The sequence below is a fragment of the Pygocentrus nattereri genome, chromosome 8 (assembly GCF_015220715.1).
Source record: "Pygocentrus nattereri isolate fPygNat1 chromosome 8, fPygNat1.pri, whole genome shotgun sequence".
Taxonomy (NCBI): Eukaryota; Metazoa; Chordata; class Actinopteri; order Characiformes; family Serrasalmidae; genus Pygocentrus; species Pygocentrus nattereri.
In genome coordinates, this window is record NC_051218.1 from 80,514 (window position 1) to 104,700 (window position 24,187).

General features: G+C 45.0%; 1 protein-coding gene across 2 annotated transcripts; it reads right to left on the reverse strand.

The window, feature by feature from the left end:
- Positions 1 to 56: 56 nt before the first annotated feature.
- cnot1 (CCR4-NOT transcription complex, subunit 1) lies at positions 57 to 23,212 on the reverse strand. 2 transcript variants are annotated; one of them, XM_017722922.2, is made up of 49 exons: positions 23,084 to 23,212; positions 20,290 to 20,586; positions 19,024 to 19,131; positions 18,473 to 18,571; positions 18,250 to 18,318; positions 18,079 to 18,133; positions 17,283 to 17,486; positions 16,895 to 17,063; positions 16,364 to 16,490; positions 16,146 to 16,256; positions 15,815 to 15,985; positions 15,337 to 15,464; positions 14,856 to 15,096; positions 14,595 to 14,714; positions 14,371 to 14,493; positions 14,138 to 14,289; positions 13,707 to 13,851; positions 13,379 to 13,580; positions 13,054 to 13,179; positions 12,472 to 12,596; positions 12,035 to 12,321; positions 11,789 to 11,867; positions 11,430 to 11,660; positions 11,021 to 11,161; positions 10,723 to 10,902; positions 10,472 to 10,588; positions 10,129 to 10,239; positions 9,790 to 9,867; positions 9,512 to 9,689; positions 8,570 to 8,700; positions 8,094 to 8,390; positions 7,718 to 7,858; positions 7,484 to 7,588; positions 7,238 to 7,357; positions 6,917 to 7,111; positions 6,648 to 6,790; positions 6,435 to 6,543; positions 6,109 to 6,278; positions 5,042 to 5,273; positions 4,459 to 4,707; positions 4,171 to 4,334; positions 3,731 to 3,848; positions 3,492 to 3,593; positions 3,185 to 3,358; positions 2,938 to 3,087; positions 2,664 to 2,844; positions 1,547 to 1,679; positions 1,222 to 1,356; positions 57 to 1,064 (listed from the first exon to the last, which is right to left on the reverse strand). In XM_017722922.2, the coding sequence occupies exons 2-49, from the start codon at positions 20,389 to 20,391 to the stop codon at positions 986 to 988; spliced, it is 7,107 nt and encodes a 2,368-aa protein (XP_017578411.1). In that variant the 5' UTR covers positions 20,392 to 20,586; positions 23,084 to 23,212; the 3' UTR covers positions 57 to 985. The 2 variants fall into 2 exon arrangements, with proteins under 2 accessions (XP_017578411.1, XP_017578410.1); XM_017722921.2 differs by having other exon boundaries at positions 8,570 to 8,721.
- Positions 23,213 to 24,187: the final 975 nt, after the last annotated feature.

Consider the following 24,187-nt stretch of genomic DNA (forward strand, 5'->3'; position numbering starts at 1 on the left):
ATGCTGGTGGTTATGACATCACAGAACAGACCAAAATAACACTCCATACCCAACTCTGCAGTTCAAGTGTTTAATGCAGTAACTACAGAATGCATACATACAGGAAATAAGTAGCAAGAACTAAAGGCAACTAGAAAGTACTACAAAATACAACACGCGGACCAATACATTTACAAAACATTCAAAATCCTTACAAAATGGGCTGTATTGGTCCTCCTTTTTGTTCCGCAATTTGGATCTTTGTACAAACGTTAAGATTCAAATTACCATCAAATTCTGAATATTTCCACAATTTTACAAGTGCCAGGGAGAACCTCCTACCCACTGTCAAACGGTGCAAACCAGCAACGCCAAAAGCACCACAGCACTCAGGACAAAAATCTGTCCGTGCCCATCCCCTCTCCACACCAACAGCTCTCCCCTTAAAACAAAATCTGGAAAAAAAAAAAACCCAAAAATAAGAGCTTCCTTTAAGCCGCTAGCCATTAAGCTTTCCAAAAAACAAAAAACAAAAAAAAAACAAAAAAAAAAAAAACAACTTAAAGGCAAGGGAAAAAAAATTTTTTTTTAAAAACCTAAATTCATGGTGGTGAAGAGGGGGAGCCAAACAGGCAGATGAGTGTATACTTATCTGGTGCACATATGGATACCATGAAGGTGTTTAAAGCATGTGTTCATGCTTGTGTGTCAGATTAGAGCTTTGGATAGCAAGGGGAAGGGGAAAGGTTATGCAAAAACTGCTCTTAAAATGTCCCTTTTAATATTTACACATAAGCTTTGTTTTTAGACTGTTTAACAGCATGCCTTCCCCTCGCAAAATAACAACATCCCTAAACTCTTTAGTCTGGGTGAGAGGCAGTCCCGGTATAAGGTAGTCCAGTGCTGGCTGAGATGAGATGATCCGATGGGAGCAGGGCGTCAGTGGAGGCCTACAGGGGAGACGGGAGGCGTTCTCTCTGGGCTCAGGAGGGATGATTCCCGCAGCCTAACTGGCACCCGTGCCTTCCATCACCTGCTGGGCCTGCTTCTGCCCCATGCAGCACTGAGCCACTGACTGGAACAGCCTGGATCAAACAGCGAGAGAATGAGAGCCATGTTAGTTTTAAGAAGTGTAGCAAAGCTCAGGCTTTATTATTCATAATGTAAAGTACTTCATTTTGCCACTGGCAAAACTGAGGGGAAAAAAAAAAAAAAAAAAAAAAAACTAAACTAAAAACTCACTTCTCAATCTCTGGGGCACAGTGCACAAAGTCATGGCTCCAGAACTTAAAGGCTGGGTTCTTGATCAGCTCAATGAAAGTGATGAGGAGCCCCCAGGGATGTGGCCTGTTTACAATTAGCCTCTCCAGCAAGACCCTGTACCAGACAACATGCAAATAAGACCCACACAAAAACAATGAAATCGGGCTTCCAAAAGGTTGTGTTGCGTTTCTCGTAGCTGTAAACTGACAGAGCTACAGTCATTATTCTAGACAAAAAAGCATTCATGAGTTTATGAATAAAAATGCATTGTGTCTGGACAGAGCTAGAGATGGGTAAAAAGTACCTGGTGATCTGCTCCTGAATGGCCTCTGCATTGGCTTCAGCAAATAGATAGAGCATGGTGCAGCTGAAGTAGTGCGTGTGGCTGTTTGGATAACGCAACTGATTGGCTATCGCATTCAGAAACAGATAACGCCCTGAAAGTAAAAGCACATGATTGACAGATTACAAGAAACAACTGGGAAAAAGCCACAGAACACACACACACACACACACACACACACACACACACACACACACTCCCCAGTTGTGGTCTATTCTCTAAACATCCATCCATCCTCCAAGCCGCCTCTCCATCAGGGTCGCGGGGGGGTGCAGGATACACTCTGGACAGGTCGCCAGTCCATCACAGGGCAGACAGACAGACACAGACAGTCACTCACACCCAGGGGCAATTTACCACTGTGGGAGGAAACCGGAGAACCTGGAGGAAACCCACGCAGACACGGGGAGAACATGCAAACTCCACACAGAGAGGACCCCGGTCACCTGGCCGGGGAATCGAACCCAGGCCCTCCTCGCTGTGAGCCGACTGCGCTACCCACCACGCCACCGTGCTGCCCTCATTCTCTAAAAATTTCTAAATCAGTTCTACTTTCATCTGCGCGTTCACAGGCTACAGGAACCAGGCTCAGTGGCACAAATTCAATTTTTTTGCCTTAATGTGAGAAGCCTGATGTTTCAGAGCCAAGCAGGGACGCAGGTCTGATCTTTTAAAATCATACCCAAGCAATCTTCATGTGGTTCTAGATGGGACACATTGGATTCATGGCCACGTGACCTTAGTGATGATCAAATAGGAACACCAAGAAGTTCCCAACACGGTGAGGGTCAGTAAACATGGGCAAAAGCAATGCATTTGATCTGCATTTGCCCAAGTCAGAACTGTTTCGAGCAAACGGTTCTTTTTCTGCAAGCTTGTAATTGAAGTGGTTTACTCGCATTACTAAATTTGTGTGGAAGTGCAGGTTTGTTCATAAGTTAAGATCAGAGCCAAAAAATTGGAATTATGAACTTTTCTATTACAGCATGCATCTAAAATGCTATACACCCTTCACAACCTGGTTCTGTGTTCTGGGCAGGGACTGCCATTTATGAATTGTGTGAATCTTTGTTCTCACCCTCAGTATCCAGGTCCACAGCAAGGTTCTGGAAGATGTCCATGTGTGCCGAATGTGTGATGGTGCTCATGGAGGGTGTGCTACCCTTATTGTGGATATGAGCGATGGCCTGTGTGCCCACATACAGCACCAGGGCATTAATCAGCTGGATGTTGTAGCGATTACCCGGCTCATTGGACACCTGATGTAACAAACAATGAACAAAAGTCAAACAAGTGTCCAGAAACAGTCCACTTCAGCTGTGAAATTATGCCAGTACTTTGAGATCACATACCTGCAGGTTGCTGCGCAGCTCAGAGAGAAAAGTAACAGGAGACCGGGTCTTCAGGTATGAGTCCAGATCCTTCTTGAACTGGGAGGGCATCACGCCAGTGAAGTTTGTAAGGATGCGTGGGGCGATGTTAATTTCACTCAGCATGTCCACCTGGGAAAGTGGGAGATCCATCAGAACATTTAAGATGGTCAGCTGGAATACTGCAGAACAAACCTTATTTCACCATAGTGCTGAGAAGTTACAGTACCTTGAGGTTGGGAGTGAAGGGGTCTGGAAGCCTCATGTTGCGGGGAAAGGCACTCAGGATCAGGTTCCTCAGCTGGATGCAGTTTGGTGGTATTACATCACAAAAGCCATAGTGATAGTCACACAGGAACTCTGGGAAGTCATGGAGCAGTACCAGAAGAACTCGCAGGGTGCCCTAAAATCAGCAGATTGTTTTTTTGGTTCTTTTAAAAAAGTGGAGGAGTTTTGCAGCTACCAGACAGAAATATGTCAAGGTCTCAAGTTTCTTAATACTTCATAGAATGGACTAGAAGCAAATGAGCAGATACCTTATAGAGGATTTGCATAGGTTTGTTAAGCTCAACATTCCTCAGGAAAGGTGCCAGATACTTGAACAGATCAATCAGCAGCTGGGCATACATGGGCCAACCCTTAAGTGTGCAAAAAAAAAAATTATTTATATCCATCTATATATCTCTCACACACACACACACACACACACACACACACACACACACACAGGATGCCCAAAAAAAAAAAAAAGGAACTCTGCATCCTCATCACCTACCTTCTGCTGTGGTGTGTGTGCCAGCATCCTGGCAATAAAGATTCGATGGGAGATCAGCTCCAGCCAGGCATAGACAAAGCCAGGTGCTTTAGTAGGCCTCAGGATGTGGAAGGTGTTGCTTGAACAACAAATGTGAGACATTAACAGAACTGCCTTTGTAGGATTTCACACTATTTTGCAGATATAAATTTAGTTCTGACAGTTTTCTAAAAAGGTAGGTAGAGTTACCCCTGGGATGGGATCGCTTCTAGTCATGTAGTAACAAATGCAGAGCCTTATTTTAGTGGGAAAAACCCACACTAACCCTTTATGCAAGTAAAACCAAAAAGTACTGCCTTGTAGGAGAGTGTCATGGGAAAGCAGCATGAAAACCTTTAGCTGTAGTTAACATCAACGTATGATTAAAATACATTGCAACACCAGATAGAGGTGTGCCTTACCAGAAGGCAGTGAGGGTCTGGAAGTTGATGGTTTCCAGCACATGTTCAGGAGCATTGAGCTCTAGCAGCAGCATAATGAAGATGCGATGGTATGGCAACTGCTGGAACTCTGTCTGCCGCACGTCATGGTCCTGGATCAGCACACCTACCACAATGCCCAATACCTACAAAATTTCAAAAAGTTATTCAGGTGCAGTCATGACACCACACTACAGGTTTTGCCCTTTGAAATCATTTTATAGAGACAGTGACTCAAATGCAAATTAATACAAAGTATGTGTTTCTTGCCTTATTGAGAAGGTTGATCTTGGTGACAGTGTTGGTGGCCTCTCCGGAGTGTTTGACAAGCAGGGCGATGAGGCGAACGAAAGCATCCAGGTTGTGGTAGCATTTGGCACGGATGATGGCAGAGCTGGCCGCTGGGTTGTGCTGCTGCTCAGCCTGTGCGCGGTAGCTGATCTCCACACACATCTCCGTACACAACCGGAAGAAACGGGTGATTAGGTCGTCAGTCTTGAGAATGCCCTGCTGATGCATCTGCAGATAAGGCCAAGCATAAGAACAAAGGCATGAACCAGTGCATGGAAAAGATCGTTGTACAGCACACCAGCATAGTAAAAGTAGACAGATGGGTGAAGGACACCAACGTGAATTTGTACATTTGTCAAAACATGTTGCCACCCAAAACTAATCCATAAAGCAAACTATTAATAATACTGTAGACCAAAACGAGCAATCTTGTCATTTATTGCTTGAATAAGGGGCATCCTAAGCTGCAAGGTCAGTACTGACAAGTCAAACAGTTGTCCAAGTGAAATATTTGTATTTACTTTAGTAATATGCATGAGCTGTATTCTTAAGTTGCTCTAACCTGGCCCACAAAAGCAGAGAAGGCCTTAGTGCTGTCCCTGCCTGCGGCAGCAGAGTGGTACAGGTTGACCCACTCTCTTAGCAGATACTCCGCTTTCTCACGTAGGCCTGGTGGATCATCGTACTCCGATGCCTGCGAGATCCCAGAGTGCATCATAAAGTTGGGTCCACCATGGTGCCTGTCAATCATGGCCTCGTAGTTGGAGCGGACCACATCCATCAGCTGGGGCAGACTGGAAATAACGTACATTTCAAGTCAACAACAAAAAAAAAAAAACTCCGAACCAAGTCGATGAGAGAAGGTACTTGCGGATCTGTCCCCAACCCAAGAGTATATACCAAGAGTATACCAAGAGTACTAACAGAAGTTATGTGCAATACAAGCATGAGATGGTTGAGAAAGTTTCTCAGCCTTGCTAAAAACACCCTAAATAAGGTCTGTCCAAACTGGTGCCTGCAGGCCAAAGCTGGCCCATGTGAATGTTTAATTCATACATATAAAAAAAAAAATCCATACATCCATCCATCCATTTTCTAAGCTGCTTCTCCGTCAGGGTCGCGGGGGGGGTGCTGGAGCCTATCCCAGCAGTCTTCGGGCGGAAAGCAGGATACACCCTGGACAGGTCGCCAGTCCATCGCAGGGCAGACACACAGACAGTCAACACACCTAGGGGCAGTTTAGCATGTCCAATTGGCCTGACTGCATGTCTTTGGACTGTGGGAGGAAACCGGAGAACCCGGAGGAAACCCACACAGACACTGGGAGAACATGCAAACTCCACAAAGAGAGGACCCTGGTCACCCGGCCGGGGAATCGAACCCAGGCCCTCCTTGCTGTGAGGCGACAGCGCTACCCACCACGCCACCATGCCGCCCCCCCCCCCCCCAAAAAAAAAAAAAAAAATAATTGTATTGTATAAATATGCAAGTTCAAAAGCAACCTACCAAATCAACATTTTGTCCTTCAGGCCCTACAACAAGCATTACACTTTACTCACCCCCCAAAGACAAAAAGCACAGGCACCCCTGCCCTAGAATGACTCTGCTAAAGTGTGTAAGCATACTAACCCTTCAGGTGCGTTGGCTCTGGAGTGTGCACAGGTCCTCATGAGGGTCTCGATAGTGTGAAACAAGTCAGCTTCAGTGATGTGGCTCACGCTGCGCTCATCCACCAACAGCAACTTCACCAGCTGCATAGCAAACGCCACTGCCATGTAGTGTAGCCCGTTCTCCATTGACTGGGGCAGTAAACGGAACATTAGTCATTCTTTGCTGTATTACTTGATAATTTAGAAAATGTGTTTTAAGTTTTGGACAAAGCAGAGAGGTTGTACTGGCCACTATGGAACATAGCCACAGGTAAAAAGGCCAAAAATATGTACACATTTCCTTACCTGGGCGAGGTGCAGGTCATACTGCTGCATGTTAACCAGGTGGTTTCTAATCAAAAGCTCCACTGCCTCCACATTGTACTTATACTCATCACGACACTCCATCAGGCACCTGGAACATTTTCAGCAGCAAATTGCAAATGAGGTGGTATAAAAGATTATTTTGCTACTTTTTTTTTTTTTTTTTTAAGTACAGAATGTGCAGCTGGCACGGACCTGGTGATCTGTTTGTTGCACCACTGTGGCCCATAGGCACGGCTGTCCTGCAGTGCTTTCAGCACCAATAAGTGGCACTCTCTATAGCTCAGCAGCAAGTCAGCATCTGCACCACTGGTAGCATCTAGCAGGCCCTCAACAGCCTGGAGAAAGGGTTAAATACAAAATGGAATAATCTCAAGTATTGCAAACGCAGAATGCTTGCAAGTGTTTTTATTTAAAAAAAGCATTACAAGAAAAAGTCAAAACAGGGCTCAAGGGTTCCTCACCTTCTGCAGCAAACCCAAAGCGGTAATTCCATCACGGGAATTGCGAGCCATTACTACAGCCTCCAGCAGGCTGCGCAGGGCCTGTGCTTGTGGGTTCATGGCCAGGGCTGGTGGGATGGCATGCAAATGCTGCTCAAGATCAGAGATGCACTTGTCATAGATGTGAGCCATGTCATCTGTGGGCCATGCCTGCTGCTGTAGATGCACAAAAAGAGAAGTATGAATTAACATGTAAAAATATTTTCCAATATCATTTTAAAGGGTCTGACCATTTGCAAACAAAGCATCATGAAGTAACCCGACTGCTTATATGGCGCATACCTTCATAGGCTGGGCAAGGAACCCAGTGGGCTGAGACAGGTCATTGCTGGGCAGGAATCCTGGAACATTACGGGCAAACTCCTCATAAACAGCCAGCTGTTTAGGGTCCACACCACCCACCTGCAAGAGAATGAACAAGTTTAGACCATTCATACATCTTCACACAGTCACTTTCCCAGTAGGAAACAAAGGTACCCTCTCTCCCAATGAAGTACAATGCCAGGCTCCACTGTATAGGGAACACACCTTAAGGCGGATCTGCTCCGGCATGCGTTCTGCTTGATAGGTAAGCACCATGGGGTCACAATAGCGCCGGCCCTCCTGACGAGCATGCTTCCTCAGCTCAAACTCCTACAGCAAATACACAGGGCCCCAAGTGACTTCACTCAACATTGCACATTTTACACTCATGGTAAAGGCCGCCCTCTACATTAATGGTAACATTCAGCAGAACTGGTCACAGCAGCAGGCGGTACTTACAGTAGCAAGTCTCTTGTCCATTTCAGGCCCAGCTTTCTCAACAGCTGTCTTTTGGATGAAGCAACAGGCTAGTTCACAGTTGTCCTGAGCAATGCGGGCAGCTGCCTCCTCCATCATCTCCCTCTGTTGGGCTGTGGGAGCCTGTGGAACAGAGAACGCAAAACTTCATGAGCACAGACACTAGATCAGTTCTTTAATATTTCGATGATGAAAAGCATGTTAGTTCAAGCACTGAGATGCTTAATAACTATGCCCCAACAAGGGAGGATGCAAGTCATTACCTTACCCAGTTGTACTGCCAAAGTTGTCTTGTGACCGTAATACTCTAATTCTGATGAGAAAGTGAAAAGCAGTCCGTTTGCTTGTCTGAACGTACCCTGAGGGCAGCAGCGAAGCTGTTCTTCAGATTGGTGGCGATACTCATCAGTAGTGGCTCTCTGCAGGTGATCATGGCCATGCCAGCAGTCAAGTTGCGCATCATATGGTGAGCGGCAACACGCATGTGTGACTCCTCCGAGTCCAGAGCAAAGTCTTTTCTAACAATCTGCTCACACGTGGTCATAGCAATCTTGATGGATCGGTCCACCACTGGGTGCACAAGCTCTTGGACAGCACGCTCAATTGCCTGCCTTACACACTGTTTCAGCTGGGGATGTGCCTGCAGCAGGGGAATCTGTTTGGGAGAAGAAAATGAATGAATGGATGAATGAATAATTAATACATGAGTAACATTTTAAGGAACTACTTTTTTTAAACTACTGATGCTTCCTAAACATACTGAAACTTCAACATAAGATGAAAGTAGTAAAAAAAAAAACCTGCCAATAAGCAATAAGGTGAAAAATTGCTTACATTGGCATTGATGTTGATATGTGGGGCAAGACCTGCCAGGGCATAGACGTTGATATCGTGGTAGCTGAACTGTGGTGTGGGTGGCCCTGTGGTTGCGGTGGTTGCTGTGGCAGCAGGAGCAGAAGGTGCAGCTGCAAATGGAAGACATACACCTGTGGGTTTAAACTATTAGGATTAAAACCTGAGAAAGGCAAAATCAAGTATACAAGATTGGAGTAAAATAAATTCACAAGCTAACTGCTGGTGACAATAGACTATGTTTTGTTCCATAAAATATAAAAACACCCGTCAAACGGTAGGGCTGGCCTGAATAACTAATACATCTTTTGAGTCATGTTGGTATTTTTATTCAAGTCCTCTTCAATTTTCCAGATACTTCTGAAACGCAAAGTATTTGGACATTTTACATCAAACCATACAAACTCAATACAACACTTAACATGTTCATGTCGCAACAAAACGTCTTCAGGTGAAAGACACCACAAAATGAGTAAACACCGACATGGAGTATGCTACTTTCCATTTTGGAAAAGTGAGGGTTTCACCTCATTCAGCACCTAAACTGAGTTAGAAGTAGAATACAAAATGTGTCCAGCCATTCTGTAAAAACCACTAAACTGTCAATGAAAATATACCACCAAAAACAAAAAAAAAAAAAATACATCTTTAACTTAATTTTGCATCATTGCTGTAATCTAGGTATGAAAAATATTAAAATGTTATAATTTTATTTATATATATATACACACACACACACAAACTGTCAAGACCCTTCTGCCTCATACTCCGACAGAAAATTATAGCACATCTGTCTGCATCTTTGGACCATCCATTGTGTATATATATAGCTATTTAGGCCAGCTCTACAAAACACATTATCCAACGCAGACAAAACAACAAGCCTTTCACAGTAAGAAACCTTGATAAGCTTGCACAGCATACCTGTAGTGACTATTGGCAGCATCTCTTCTGGAGGCTTAGTCTCCTTCTTTGGTGCAGACAGTTGCTCATCTAGATTCTTCAGTTTCTCTTTGTCCTTCAGCAGGTTGCCTGGCTTCAGGTCATTAATGTCCAGAGACAGGTTCTTACACAGCACCTCAATCTCAAACTTTAGATTTAGCTGTAGATCCAAAGGGAGCAGGAAAGTTTGCTTTTAACTCGGGGTTGAAAGAAGAGATTCAGTACACCAAAAAAAAAAGGAAAAATGAAGATAGGCCAACCTTTAGATCATGCTCCTGGTGAAGCTCAGCCAGTACATTCATAATGGCCATGGTCCAGGGATTCTGCGGCCTGAAGACCTGCACAATACCATAAAAATGCAACCGTGACTAAAAAAAAAAACCACAAAGAAACCAACATTTCACAAAGGATTTGTGGACTGGCACCCAAACATTTAGCACCATGTCAAAAATTGACCGACATTTCAAACAGTAAAAATGCACAGCCTTTGCCATACCACAAGAAGTCCTACAGAAACAATTCCTCGTCAAAATGTATTGTAAAGACATCTATTGCCCTTTTAAGAAGAAAATAATACATTAGAAGAATCTGATTATTACCACACTACGCAGACTGGACTCCAGGACTTTGGCCACAAAGGGGACCACATATAGCAGCTCTTGTTGGCCTTTCACATAAGCTTCCAGTAAGAGAGACTTCAGCTCCAAATCCTGCACAACATTAACACAAGTCAAGATCAAGATTCAACTATGTGCACCACGTTTTTACATCAGTGGTGTAAAGCCAGTCTCCAAACATCTGGTTCATGTGTGCTCCTGCCATGTTGCAAAGAAACACACAAAGGGCCTGTGTGGCTGCAGGTCAACTCAATCCTGGTGTAGATTTTTCTGTTCTATACATTACTAGGACTAAAATTTACAGAATTTGAAAAAAGTCACTTACAGTATAAAGGATGGGTTTGTTTTTAGCCAGAGTGATCATGCCAAGCCAGTGGCCCAAGTTCTTCAGCAGGGATCGATCAGAAAAATTAGCAGCTGCCTTGTCAGAGGTCAGGAGAACCTAAAAAAACAGGGTGGGGGGAACGGATTAAAATTATTATTCTTTAACTCAATCCAAAAAAAAAAAAAAAAAAAAACCAACCACGATCGCTCCACTACTACACAACGACTCTAAATTACTATAGTCTAACTTACCTTAATGTTCCGGTATGTCTCATTTAGAACCATTTTCACAAACTCTGGATTTTTGAGTGTGTCAAGGAAGTTTGAGTAGAGGCTGTGAAAGTTTGGCTCGATGCTGACACGTTTCATCACCAGGTACTGAGACACCCAGGGCATAAATTCCTCCTTCACCGTCTCCTTCAGCTCTTCAACCTTACATACGCACACAGACACACAAATGTTACACTGAGGAGCCAAAATCCCTTTTCAGCAATTTAGAGTAGGAGATAAAACGCTGAAGAGCACTGCATTTCATGCTGGTTATTTATACCTTTTGGGACATGTTAGATTGGGACAGGTTGTTGAAAATAAAAGCTATCTTCTCTTGCACATTCTCCGGAGGCTCCACAATCCTTTCAGTTTGGTCTGTCGCCACCAACAGAGTGTCTATGTTCGTGGTGTTGATCGAGGGCTGCAAATCACAAGTAAAAACAAAATGCTATACAAAATTCTTATGAAAGCAGTGTATCTCCCATCACCATACGTCTGACATGGGATCCAGGACACCTCAAAGTCACCAGTGCCATTGACTGTTCTTCTGCCAATTATAAACCCACGGGGGGGCGAGGGACCCTCGAGGGACCCCCCCCCCCCCACACACACACACACACCAAGACCTGCACTAAGAGCCTGACTCATGCATTTATTCTAGCATGCACACGTTCTGATAGTCTACTCACTGGCACATCCTTCTTAAAACCTACTGCAGTGGGCCTGGAGATGGTGGAGGTTTTGGCAACCGTGGTGGTTGTGGTTGTGGTGGTCACCAGGGTGCTGGCCTGGCCAGGCTGAGGGGCTTTGGGTGGCTGAGACTGAGCTTGGGCCTGGGCCAGAGCAAGGCTGCCTGGCGTCGTGATTGAGCCCTGCATCTTCACCGGGGGGTCACGTGACTGCTGGCCATACTCGATATACTGCACGCACACAAATACAAGACTTATTTAACCAGGAGACTTTTTTTACAGCATGTTTTAAAGACAACTTCAGTTTGAGTTACATGGAAACAGAAACAAGGGTTACTGTCAAATACAAAAAACACCACCTCTTGCAAATGATGGGGGAACTGCAAAAAATGGGCTATGGATGCCAAGTGCTGGCAATACTGTGGATAATCCTTCAATCTGCAAAAGAGAATAAAGTGAGCCTTAAAAGGAAGACTAACCTGATTTCATTTTAGATCATTTAAATTTTAGAACATTCAGGAGCACCTTCAATAAATGCAAGACTGTTTATTTGTAAATAGCCTGGTCTGAATAAACAAAATATAACATACACAAAATGTACTTACCTATTCTTAAACCGATCCAGTGCAGCGATCCCAAAGTAATACATTTTGGAGCCATAGGGTTTGCGCAATGCCTCCAGGACATATCGCAAAGCAAGGCCAAGGGCCATGTAGGTGACCAGGCCCTTCTCTATGATGCCCCCAAACAAGCAGGCAGTAATGTGGAGCTCTTTGTCTGGGTACTGGGGAAAGAACCGGTATTCTTCAAACAAGTTGCGCAGCATGCAGTTAAACACCTCCCGCTCCCGCTTGATGTTAGAGTCCTTAAACCTCTGCAGCATCTCCAGCACCTGAGCGAGAAAGATACAGCCACCTGTCACTTCTGCAAGTGCCTTTTAACTGAATCTGGAAATTGTCATATGCCATCCTTTGCACTTTCACAGAGTTCGGACAAATCCAGCCCTGACCCACTGCACAGGGGTAACCGTGTGCTTACTCACCTCATCCACGGACATGGTAGGGTGAGGGGGATGGTTATAAATGCGCTGGAAATAACTGTTGGCCTCATCGTCAATCTCCTTACTAAAGTGCTGGTTTGCCTCAGGCCACACATGAGAGAGGTCAGCTAACAAAAACATTGGGGGTAGAAGAATGTACTTCACTGATACAAGTCAAGATGATATGATGCTCATAACATGCAAGGTTTGACAGATGCATGTAGATAAGTACCTGATTATTGGCAATTTTCATTTTTCAGTTCTCAGTTTTAACATTTCAGACATCAAGTTAAATATATTAGAAGTGAACTAATTTAAAATCTGCAGTAATGTAGACTGATCTGTATTTCCTCTTTAAAGCCATTTGAAATGTAGCAGAAAGGAAGCTTCATGTGCAGATTTTAGATAATCATTTTTATAAAATATTGCAAACAGAACTATAACCTAACAAATGTATACGTGGAAGCTTAGTAAGATGCACACATTCTGCAGTGGCCCGATTTTGGTGGCAGTTCAAATTTAGAGGAAATACAGCTGAGGTTCCAGGCTCTCAGTCCCACCACCACACACCGGTCATCAACCTACAGTGCTGGAAGGTGGGTGGGTTCAGCCCTGGCGTGCTCATCTTCCTCGGGCCAAACGGGTCGTTGTTCACTGCTGGCATGCCCAGACCTGAACCAATCCCACTCAAGCTGCCTGAACCCAATGGGCCTGTCAGGATAGATTACAGTCAGAAAGCAAGTTAACCAACGCCTTCTAAAACAAAACTAACCCGCATTTCAGAAAAGAGTACCTAAAAGTGTCAAAAATAAATGTAAGAGTTAAGAGCAAAGAGGTTTTTCCAGGTGGCCTTAGTTACATGGCAAAGCATAAGGTCTGTTCAAACAATGAGATTTAGATTAACCGTCACCTGGGAGCTGAGAGGAGAGGCCGCTAATCCCCCCAAAGGCTGTGCTAGGGTTGGGGTTGGTAAGAGGTGGGAAGGCCTTGGCCGGAGACTGGGGATTGCTGAAGGCTGAACCCAGCGGTGTGGGGAAACCTTGCATGTTCTGTGTGTGGGAGGTGGCTGAGCTTCCCAGATTCAGTGAACCCATCGCAGTGAGTGGGTCAACCTGAACCACACAAGAGGAAGAGCAGACGTTCAGTCGATCATTAAAGCCCTTTATTAAAAAAACCCCACACTGCTGTATGGAGATATTGTACAGTCATGCTGGAACTTCACTATTGCCCAGTCCTACCGGAGAAATGGCATCCAGGCTGCTGGTGCTAGGAGCTCGACCCTTTGGCATGACCCCTGGTGGAGGCTGTCGGGCCTTGTTCATCACATTGCTACAGTTGGCCACCATGGTCAAGATCGTCTCAGAAAGCTCTTGAGACACACTCCTGTTTGAATAAAGACCGGTCATTACCCACAGCACATACACACACACACACACACGTGTGTGTAATTACACACAAATATATATATTTTACACACATGATCACCTTTACTGTGGGGGAAAAAAAAAAAAAAACAGTACTTAAACTCCATGAATTTAAATTCATTCATGACATTTCTATAGATCCTTAAATACAACCAATTACAAAATATTTGGTAACAATTGAAAAGAATGCAGGTTCTGACTGGCAATTCTGTACAGGGCATTAAACAATATCCCATAATTCTTACCCTGCACAAGACTGCAGACAGGCTAGCATCGTGGCCAGTGTTTCAGGTGGCAGTTGTGCACTTTTAGGCTGGTCTTTCTCTGGGGCCAGCCCTCCCATGATGGTGGGACAGCGCCTCTTCAAGAAAGTCACACATGCCTGGATGAATGGCTCCTAACACGAAGAAGGAACTTTTAGGCTCACACTGACTGAACACCAAATATTCTTATGAGAAACACATGCACAAACATTTACCCCATGTTCTCTGATTTTATCTGTCAGCCATTTGTCTAGTTTGAGGTATTCGCGGCGAGAGGCAAGTGCAGCAAGGTCAATTACAAAGGCAAATGGAGTACCGTTTAGCAGCATCGATAAAGACTGAAAAATAAATTTTAAAAAAAGTGAGTACACAAGCCACTATAGATATTCAGGTTTGTTTGAGAACCCACTGAAGGGCAAAGAAGTGTGCGTGGCTGCACCTTCAAGTCCTGAGCCACGTCCAGGATGCGTGAGAGCTTGGCCTGGTCATATTGCTCCCCCCTCATGTACCACTCTGCCATTGAGTGCATGATGAGCTGGCGAATAGAGGGTGACTGGCCCTAAAACAGAGCAGTTGCATCAAAAGATGGCTTTTTAGTCTTCGTGAATTATACAAATCCTTTGCATTACCAATCTTGTTTCCCCTTCAAACAATATAGGGACAAAACAAAAACAGAAAAATGTCTCAAAAGTGCTCATACCTGCCCATGCCAGGCATAATGCAAGATGATGGCAGAGTTGGGGTGGTTGCCCAGGAAGATGGGCATAAGGGTAGAGATGAGCTCATGGCGCAGCGTGTGCCAGGATGTACTGATCTGCAGCAGCGCCAACACAAGCATGTCCGGGCAGTGCTTTATGGGGAAGCTGAAGAGCTGCTTGACCTGCTCGTACTGGCCCACCTCAGACAGCCGCAGGAGACTCTCCACCAGGTCCAGGCTCTTCCTGCAAAAATGCAGCAGCGCAGATTACCACAAATCCATAGACATACTGAGTATTTACAGGAGCAACACTGACTTTACTAGTAATCTTCAAAAGGTGAGAAAAGGCTAAAAGTCTGTTTCTCTCAACTCTTCACACAGAAATAGAAGAATTACAAGATACACTAAATTACTGTGTGACATTTCTCAGGCCTGTAATTGCCATTTATTTAGAGGTACAATAGTATGAAATGCTGACACAGACCATGTAGCTATCTCCCTGTTGTCATCCTCAGGCGGAGCTTTGAGGATGTCAATGGCCACTGTGTGACAGGGGTAATCGGCAAAGCAGAACACCTCTGGGCTCAATAAGGACTGCTGGATGAAAGAGAGCTGAAGGCAACAGAAAAGGGGGAAAAAAAAGGATTACCTTAAACGTTGTGATCAACTTAATGAATAAGACAACAAGTACAACTGAAAGGTGAAAATCCATAGATTTAACATTCGGCAAAATTAAGATGTGAACAAAGTCAGACAAGTCTGGTGAAGAAATGCATGATTTAGCATTAGAATTGTTCACAACACTGATCAGAACTAGACATCAGAAGCATTTAATCTCTCTAAAAGCTACCTCAAAGAAAATGATTAGATAATCACATCAAAATGCTCAATGACAAAGTAGTACATAAAAGCTGCTACATCAACTAAACAAATTGGGAACAAGTGATGTGGCACTTTTCTACCTGGCCCTCAGCATGCTTCCAAGGCCTATAGATGAGATCCACAGGGAAGACCTCCATACCCAGTCCCCTCTGAATTCCATATACAACCATCTGCAGGCCCTTACTGTCCCGGATAATGAAGCCTGGGTGGTCTAGCTCGTAGGTCACCTCTTTGAAATTCAAATTGGGGTTCTGACAGGGAACAAGTTCACCAATCAAAAACAGATTGGAATGTTCGAATGGTTAACATGGCAGAAGACTAAAGACTAAGAAATGAACAAAGCACATGATTCAACTAATCCTTAATAGTTTTAAAGTCATTATGCATCAAGTAGCGGAGAAAAGGACTTACGAGTTCCTTTACAACATCAATCAGAACTTCTACGTTCCAGGTGTGGGGCTGAGAGCCATCACTTTTGTCCTTCCCATCACTCCAGATGCCACTTCCTGGAGCAGAGATGGACTACACAAAACCAAGCAATCCACTTAATAACCATATTCAACACAGGTGATTCAAACCCACAGAGTGGGTAAAGGTAAAAACAGCTCATGGTGAGGTTTTTGTAGTACCTGTAGAGGGATTCCATCTGAAAGACCAGAGTGAGTGCGAGCCATCATGCCCAGCACTCTGGCCACTTGGCTTGCAGTCACCTCACGCACTCCATACTGCAGGATTATGTTCCTACATTCATCAACACTGAACAAACAGAAGCAATAACCATAACGTCAGTGACACTGCACAGAATTAAAAACATACACCTGAAGCAGGACCATCAATTCCTTAATAAAACTAAAATGACTCAATGAATAGGCAGTTCTCAGATTATTTGCTTAAGAGTATTTCCAACTCCTACAGATCTTTCTTCCAACGAGTAAGAACCAGATTAATTTTGGTTACACATCCATGTTTGGATTTTTTTTTATAATAAAACTTCCAAATTTATCCATTCTGAAATCTTTCAAAAGCTATGCACAATTTACTGTTCAGCCATGTACATTATGAGCCACCCCCCCACCCCAACCACTGATTACATGACTCAGCCCATGTATCAATTACTAATGGTGATGGCCCCAAATTGAAGGTTATAGATATAAAAATACCTTGCACAAAAGCCATAGCCAACTTCTTGCATAAACTCTGCAAGAGAACTCTCCATCATGGTCTTTGCTAACTCTCCAGAGTCTGGAAGGATCCTGTCCATGAGAATGTCCCGTTTCTCAGGGTACAGCAGTGGTGCGAGCACCACAGGACAGCGCTCCTGCGGGAAATCTGCACAGGACAGGCACAAATAACTTTACTTCACCGTCACCTGCGGCACAGCCTGCTTATTAAAGACTAATGTCCCAAAAGTATGGCAATGCCATCACCCTAGCTACCATTCAAACCAATGATTAACTGAACTTAAATACGTAAGCAGAAAATCTTCAGTGCCTCCATGTTCTTAGTCAGAAAACTTTTGAGGACTCTGCTCTTCTCACTGTTGTGTACCTCTGCACAGTGTTTTGAGGAAAGCGTCTATCTGCTCTTGCCCGACTCCGCTGGAGCCCTTCTGCCCAAACAGGAGGTGTGAGAGCAGTAGGTGCAGAGCCTCTATGGCAATGTCCTGGAAGCCACCTTCCTGGCTGCCTCCAAGGTCCGCGTCCACGTATGAGCGAAGGAGGTCTGGAAGCTTCTGCTTCACAAACTGGGCCGCTGACAGAGAACAGAGGAGAGATTAAAACGTTGCTTCAGTTATTTTCTTCCCAACTACTGGGAGCTTACAAGCTTGCAAGAACACAAGTTATAACTTCTGATTTAATTAAGATGAGCTCAAAGGAGTGAGTCAAAAAGACACTTCACATCTGCTGTGAATTAAACCACATGTCCTGGCTGTGAGCGGGATAATTATCAATTTTATTGTGTAGCTTTTTGGGTGCTACTGTGCTTCCCATCACTACATGAAAAACGAAGGAGGCTTATGATGCGTACAGTCATATCAGATGAACAGTATTCAGACCATAATGGTAGCAATATCCAGCATTTTGCATCAGCCTCAGAGGGTTTGGGATTGTTTAAAAACAGAAGATTTATTTTTTAAAATTACTGCCCAAGCACTTGCACCCAAGTCACTTATTTGACTAAAATTAGAACATTGCCACCGAACACCTATATTTATGACAGCTACATAACAGTAACAACAACAACAGGAATAACAATAATTATAAACAACGTGAAAAACTCAAACATACTGCTATAACAGTGCAATACTGAAAATTCTATAGGTAGAACTGCAACGAACACTTACCAAACCCCCGCAGATCTGAGTTACTGGAGTTCAGAAGAGCAAGGCCAAATATAACCTAGTCCAAGAGAGAGTGGGTTATCTGACAAGCTCAAAGTCAGAGCTGAATTATAAAAGGAGTTACATATTACAGTGCTTAAGTATTCTTGCTGATAAGGTAGTCATTTTACTCACCTCCTGGACCTTGCTTAGCTTGAGAACTTTACTCAGTTGAGGAAACAAGTGCGGTGATGGCTTCAAACTCTTAGAAATGAGGGAGAGAGAAAAAAAAAAAAAGGTTGAAAGACAGAAAAATAATAAGAACACAAAGACGGTTGGTGATCATCTTTGCTGTGATGACCAAATTAATATCAACACCAGAACTCTCAAAGGCAAACGGTGCAGTTAGAATACATACCTTCTGATAGTGCAGAGGATTGTCAATGGCGTAGCAGAGAGTTGAAATAAAGTTTGGCTTTGTAATAAGAGACACACACTCCTGGATCAGAAACTGTGTCTTTGGCAAAGGTAAACAAGACAACACAATAGAACTCGCATTAAACACGACATAAAAACAAAAGACAATTACATAATGAAACCACTAATGATGCTTTAATTAACAACGCATATGATTTAAGTTGCAACAAAATGTCAATAACAGGATCGGGACATTATGGTACCCATCTCATAATGAAACAGTCCAATACACACAACAATGCTCAAAACAAGATTTTTGTGGATCTACAGTCCAGGAGTGCTGTATTATTAGTCTGTCTGGCAAATTAAGCACTCAGCGCTGTGACTGACTTGCACCTTGTCTTGGGAAATTCAAATTTATGGTGATGCCACTTCATGCACCAGTAAAAGATAGCTAACCATTTTCCTTATCCATCTCTTAAATTCAGCCATTAACAAGAGACATGGGAACAGGGAAAAATAAAATCAACCAACTGAACAAAAATAAAATACCTGGTGGAAATCTTTGCCACTGCTTTTACCATCGCCACTGAAATCCACATGGGAAAAGAGACAGCGTAATAGATGCCTGTCTGCTTCAGGGCCGTGACGATTCACAATCTGAGAAAGAGAGAGTGCCAATCAAGCAAGTGGCCCTCACAGTTTTCAACAGTTATTGCATCTGTGAATGAAATACTGCTACGCCGGCAACGAATTTATCCATAAATGAGGCTGATCTGTACAGAGAAGTGAACTGTGGGGCAACTCCGATAGCAGATTTTCTCCATGCACATATAACGGCAATAATAAACATTTAAAAAGGAACTTCGCTCCGTTTTTCCATTTTCTGCATAATTAAAATAACCAAGGTATAAACCAAGTCATTCCGAATAATCTGACATAAAACACTACTCTACCAAATCAGAATAGTTGGCAGTGATGGAGACAGGAACCAGATGTCTCAAGAGTCTGTGCCTAAAGGTGCCATCATAGAACAGTAGTCTATGAAATAGATATGAATATGCTGCCTGATGCCTGAGACAATGGACCTCGTTCACCAAATGCTCTTAAGAACTCAAAACCCACTTGGATTTCTCACGAAGACTCCGACACTAATCATTTCCTAATTGGGTTTTGTTCTTGGGTAAGAACAGAATCTACACTCAAGAGCAAAAAGATGCAACCAAATCTGCACTTTAAGAACATGTCATGAATGTGATGCAGACTTTCTTGGTACCTTTCTCAAAGACAACAATTAGAAAAAATAGATACTGGAGAATGAGGCCCATTGATTTACATCAGGTTTGAGGAAGTTCTGGCCTAAATTGTCTAAATGACAATCTTGAATACAAAAATTGTGAAAAAGTGTTAATTCCCTTTCAAAATACAAGAACTATATAAGACCAGCTATCTTTAGCTGAACTAGCATTACAAAGAAATGCAACATTTCTACAGGGGTACACAGTAAAATAAAGCACAGCAAGTCAAATATCAGTTTAAAATAAGTCAGAGAAAGCTGAAGTTCTGTCCTACGCCGATAATGTTACATACCAAGTAATACTACATGGCTTCAAAACATCCTTTAAAGCCCTAAAAACCTGCCGCATGCCGCAAGGACGGGTCTGCTCTATGGAACGTTACAATTCGCTCTAGATTCCGACCAAAATGTTGATCACTTACATTTTCAAATTATTTTGAGGGAGAGAAAAAAAAAAAGCAAGCATGAACTCCCAATTAGGCAACATGTGTATTAAAATTTGATAAAAAGGATGAACTCACATGCTGTATTTCTTGCTGGCTGGCTCTGTAGTTTTTCTTAGTTAAATTGTCCACCAGGTAGCTGATTTGAGACAAAGCCAGCGAGAGCGAGTCAAGATTCATTGCTGGTTGGGGCGGAAGCAGGCGGCCGAGCCCGGCGCAAAATCACCATTATTCCCCTTTAGTCACTTCAGTGATAGGTCACTTCTGCTCCCCCCCCTCCCCAGGTGTGAAAATGTCCGTGCGTCCAACAAGCGGCTTCTGTCTGTGGGTCCTGACTCAATGTACGGTCCTTCAGTGCAACTTCAAGATTGACATCTAAGCAAATTTGAGGGAAAGGAAGAAGACAGACATTAATACAAGCATGCGATACAGGAATATGAATAAAACGATCATTTGATGGCAGTTATAAGGCGAAAGTCTTCAGGCCCACTTCCTTCAGACAGAAACGAGAACTACTAGAGCTTCGCGCTTTGGCTCCTAACTAACCCGCCCAGCCCGGCACTAACGGCCCGCAGCTGCACATCCGGAAGCCATATTCACCCCCAGCTATGCCGCGTCTTCAGCGCAGAAAACAATAATGTATGTAATATTAGTGCAATGTAACCGACAGCGTTTCACTTCTGGCCTTTGAACGTCGATATTAACTTTACAGCGGTCCTACAGCGACTCCCAGACCGCCCTACCCACCACAACGTTTACAGACCCGACTCTAACGACCGTTTCCTTCCAATACAAATCAAAACAATCGAAGCCCGATATGTCGGTGGCCAGCGGGGAATCCGAAACCTCGCTCGGCCGTGTAGCCTCCAGCACGAACACGTGCCAAGCTGGAAGCCTTTACCTAAACAAGCATCAGCCCACTGTACCAGGCAGGCTCGCATCTCCAGAAGGTGCAGGTTAACAGTTTTACATCCAGCTTGTGTGTCAGCTCGAGTCAGCTTACCAACCCACACTGGCCAAGTTAACAAGCTTGCTCGGGCACGGCACTAGCAGGCCAACACTGACGTTAGCACCTCAACATCGATTTTGATACGAAACGGGGAAATTAGGCGATTAACGGACTGCCGACATAACGCTACTTAACGTTTCTGCAAATTTAAGAGCCAGAAGACAACCGAAGCAAGCCAGGTAACCTAGTTAGCTACCTAACCTGACCCATGTCCACTCCACTGCTTCAGCCGATCAATTCCCTGACCAGCTTGACAGAAGCTAGTTAACGACTAGTCAGATTTGTCTGACCAATATTTGAGGAGTTAGTAAACAAGGCACTACTAAATACGTTTAGTCAGCACTACATACATTAAACACGGCAATACAAGACAGTAAACGCGGTGCCGAGCACATCTATAGGATAAGGAGTCGACAGCGGCGAACGCGCTACCGTAACCAACAGCTGGATCATCGCAAAAATAAAACATGACCGACTCGTCTACGACGGAATATAAACGAACCGAGTCCAGCGGTTTCCCAGCACGGCTCCTGGATTTCTGCCGCACTGCACTAGCGAACACACCGATTTCGGCCTCGCGAAAGGCTCGGTAGCGGTCTGAGCCGCTGCGCTCGCTGTGCCACAAAAGGAAAGCACCGATATGCGCAAAGCCAGGTCCGGACCAGGCCTAGGGCCGAGAAACTGACCGAGTCACCCGACAACTATTCACCGCACTTAGGCTAACCTAAGCTGGCTCAGACGACTGATGTCTGGCTGGCTAGCTGACCGTTCGACCTGGCTAAAACCCATTAGCTAGCAGACCCACAAACTCCGACAAACCCATTGTTTCCCGACCGAGCTAGGCTAGCTAACCAGCCGCGTTAGCCTGCCTGCTCACTTCCAGCTGGCTGGCGCCGAGTGACTGGGAGCTGCAGCTACCGGAGCTAATAGAGGCCCCATTTACTACAGACCGCACAGATTCACGTCCTCCCCGCTGCTACGCAGCTAACTCGGCTCGGGAACGGTTTAATAACTCGGTCGTGTGCGCTGGAGAAGCGAACACACTGCACTGCAGGTCAGCGGCGGCCTCCAGCAGCGTCACGGCAGCTGAAGCTAAAACATTAGCAGGTCTCCGAACATGCCGCACGTCCAGAGCGGCTACTCGGCTCACAGCGCCAGCAGTGCGGGACCGCCCGGGTCTCAAACTAGGCTCAAAACAAACGACCATCTGCACCGCAGCCTGGCGCCCCGGACCCGTCCTCAGCCAGCCAACCTCAACAGCGAGGCTGGAACTGGCTTCCTATTCGAATCTTCCCGTTCCACCTTAAGTGGTGCAGCAGCTAACTACATTCTGACGCCATAGTGTAACGGCTGCGCCACTTAAGGTGGAACGGGAAGATCCGAGCAAGAAGCTCGTAGCTAACCCGCCAGCCAAGCCGAGCTCCCGCGAACCTTACATCGGCTAGGCTAGGCTAGGCTAGGCTAACCCGAACACGGAAAATGAAACTCTGGCTTCCGCGCTGAGGCGGAGCGCGCGCGCCCTGAGCGCCACGGCGGTACCGACGGGTCTAAACCCGAAGCCGCGGCGTTTAAGTGGAAGACCTGATACGGACAACGGAGTCAATGTGCTGCTGCGGCAGCGCTCGTAGCCCCGGGGAGTCTGGGGAGCGCGGGCCCGCTCGCTGCGGCCTGTTCCGCGGCGCTAGCACAGCTGGCTAACCGGGCTCCGGCTACGCGCTAGCGGCCGATTAGCGCACAGCTAACCGACCCGCGCCGCCCGACAACACAGCGGCAACCAACGCCCGGGACGCAGCAGAACCGCCTACGTTACCCCGCTCGCACGACCTACGCGCTGGTGAGCGTGTTTGATGCTCCGTGTCTCACGTTTCTCGGCCCGATGCTCCCGCGGAAACGTCGCTTCGCCGCTCCGGTCCCGCTCGGGGTTCAGAAAATAAAATGGCGACGATCATGGCTCGCGCGCACCCAGCGGCGCTGCTCTTCTTATTAGCGACGTCCGGAGCCGTGAAAGAATCGGTACGCGTGAACAGGTTCTTTTCAATGGAACAGCTAGAACCGATTCATAAGTCCCAACTGAATCGAAATGGGTTTGTTTGTTTGTTTGTTTGTTTGTTGTGTAGCATCTGCGCATGATCAGAGTTTTGTGTTTTGGTATATAAAACCCTCCACATCTAAAGCACACTAAGAATACTGCTACCTACAATTAATTTTAAAAACCAGAAAGTTTCTCTAGAGCACAGGAAAGTGCCAGTCGTGCTTCCACTCTGCCGAATAACCGCAGCAGTGCAGTAAACTGAGGGTGCGGGTGGGCTGGCGGCACTGACAGCTGCTCTGAAATCATTTGCATTGATTAATCTGTGATGAGACTATTTATTAATGTATGTGACAAGAACAATGTGTATAAACATTGTAATGTAAAATGCAGCGCGTTGTGTACACAGGCCTTTTGGTGTTTTGAAAAGATAAAAATACAGAATTAATTTCCACACAAATGACACAGACTGCATATATGTCTTTTCTAAAACCATAAAATACAATTTACAAATGATCATTTTGTGTTTTGTAAGTTGTTCTATGGTCATTTCTGGTCATTCCTGCGTTCTGATTTCAGATTTTAGATTCCAGGCCTCTTTCTGCGTCCTGCTTCAAGTCTTTCGAGTCCGATTCCTTTAGTGAGTTGAAGTAACGTCTCTTTGGCTGAATCGAGCGGGTTTGAGGACACGAGACTCGAGTTTACTGGACCGTTACCGCGGACGGTTTACTGGACCGTTACCGCGGACGGATTACTGGACCGTTACCGCGGACGGTTTACTGGACCGTTACCGCGGACGGTTTACTTGACCGTTATCGCGGACGGTTTACTGGACCGTTGCCGCGGACGGTTTACTGGACCGTTACCGCGAACGGATTACTGGACCGTTACCGCGGACGGTTTACTGGACCGTTGCCGCGGACGGTTTACTGGACCGT

Coding starts and splice junctions, on each gene's coding strand:
- cnot1 (XM_017722921.2), bottom strand. CDS start 20,391: ATGAATCTTGACTCGCTCTCGCTGGCTTTGTCTCAAATCAGCTACCTG. Junction 4,335..4,458: donor AGATCAACCTTCTCAATAAG/GCAAGAAACACA, acceptor GAAATTTTGTAG/GTATTGGGCATTGTGGTAGG. Junction 1,357..1,546: donor ATTCAGGAGCAGATCACCAG/GTACTTTTTACC, acceptor TGTCTGGTACAG/GGTCTTGCTGGAGAGGCTAA.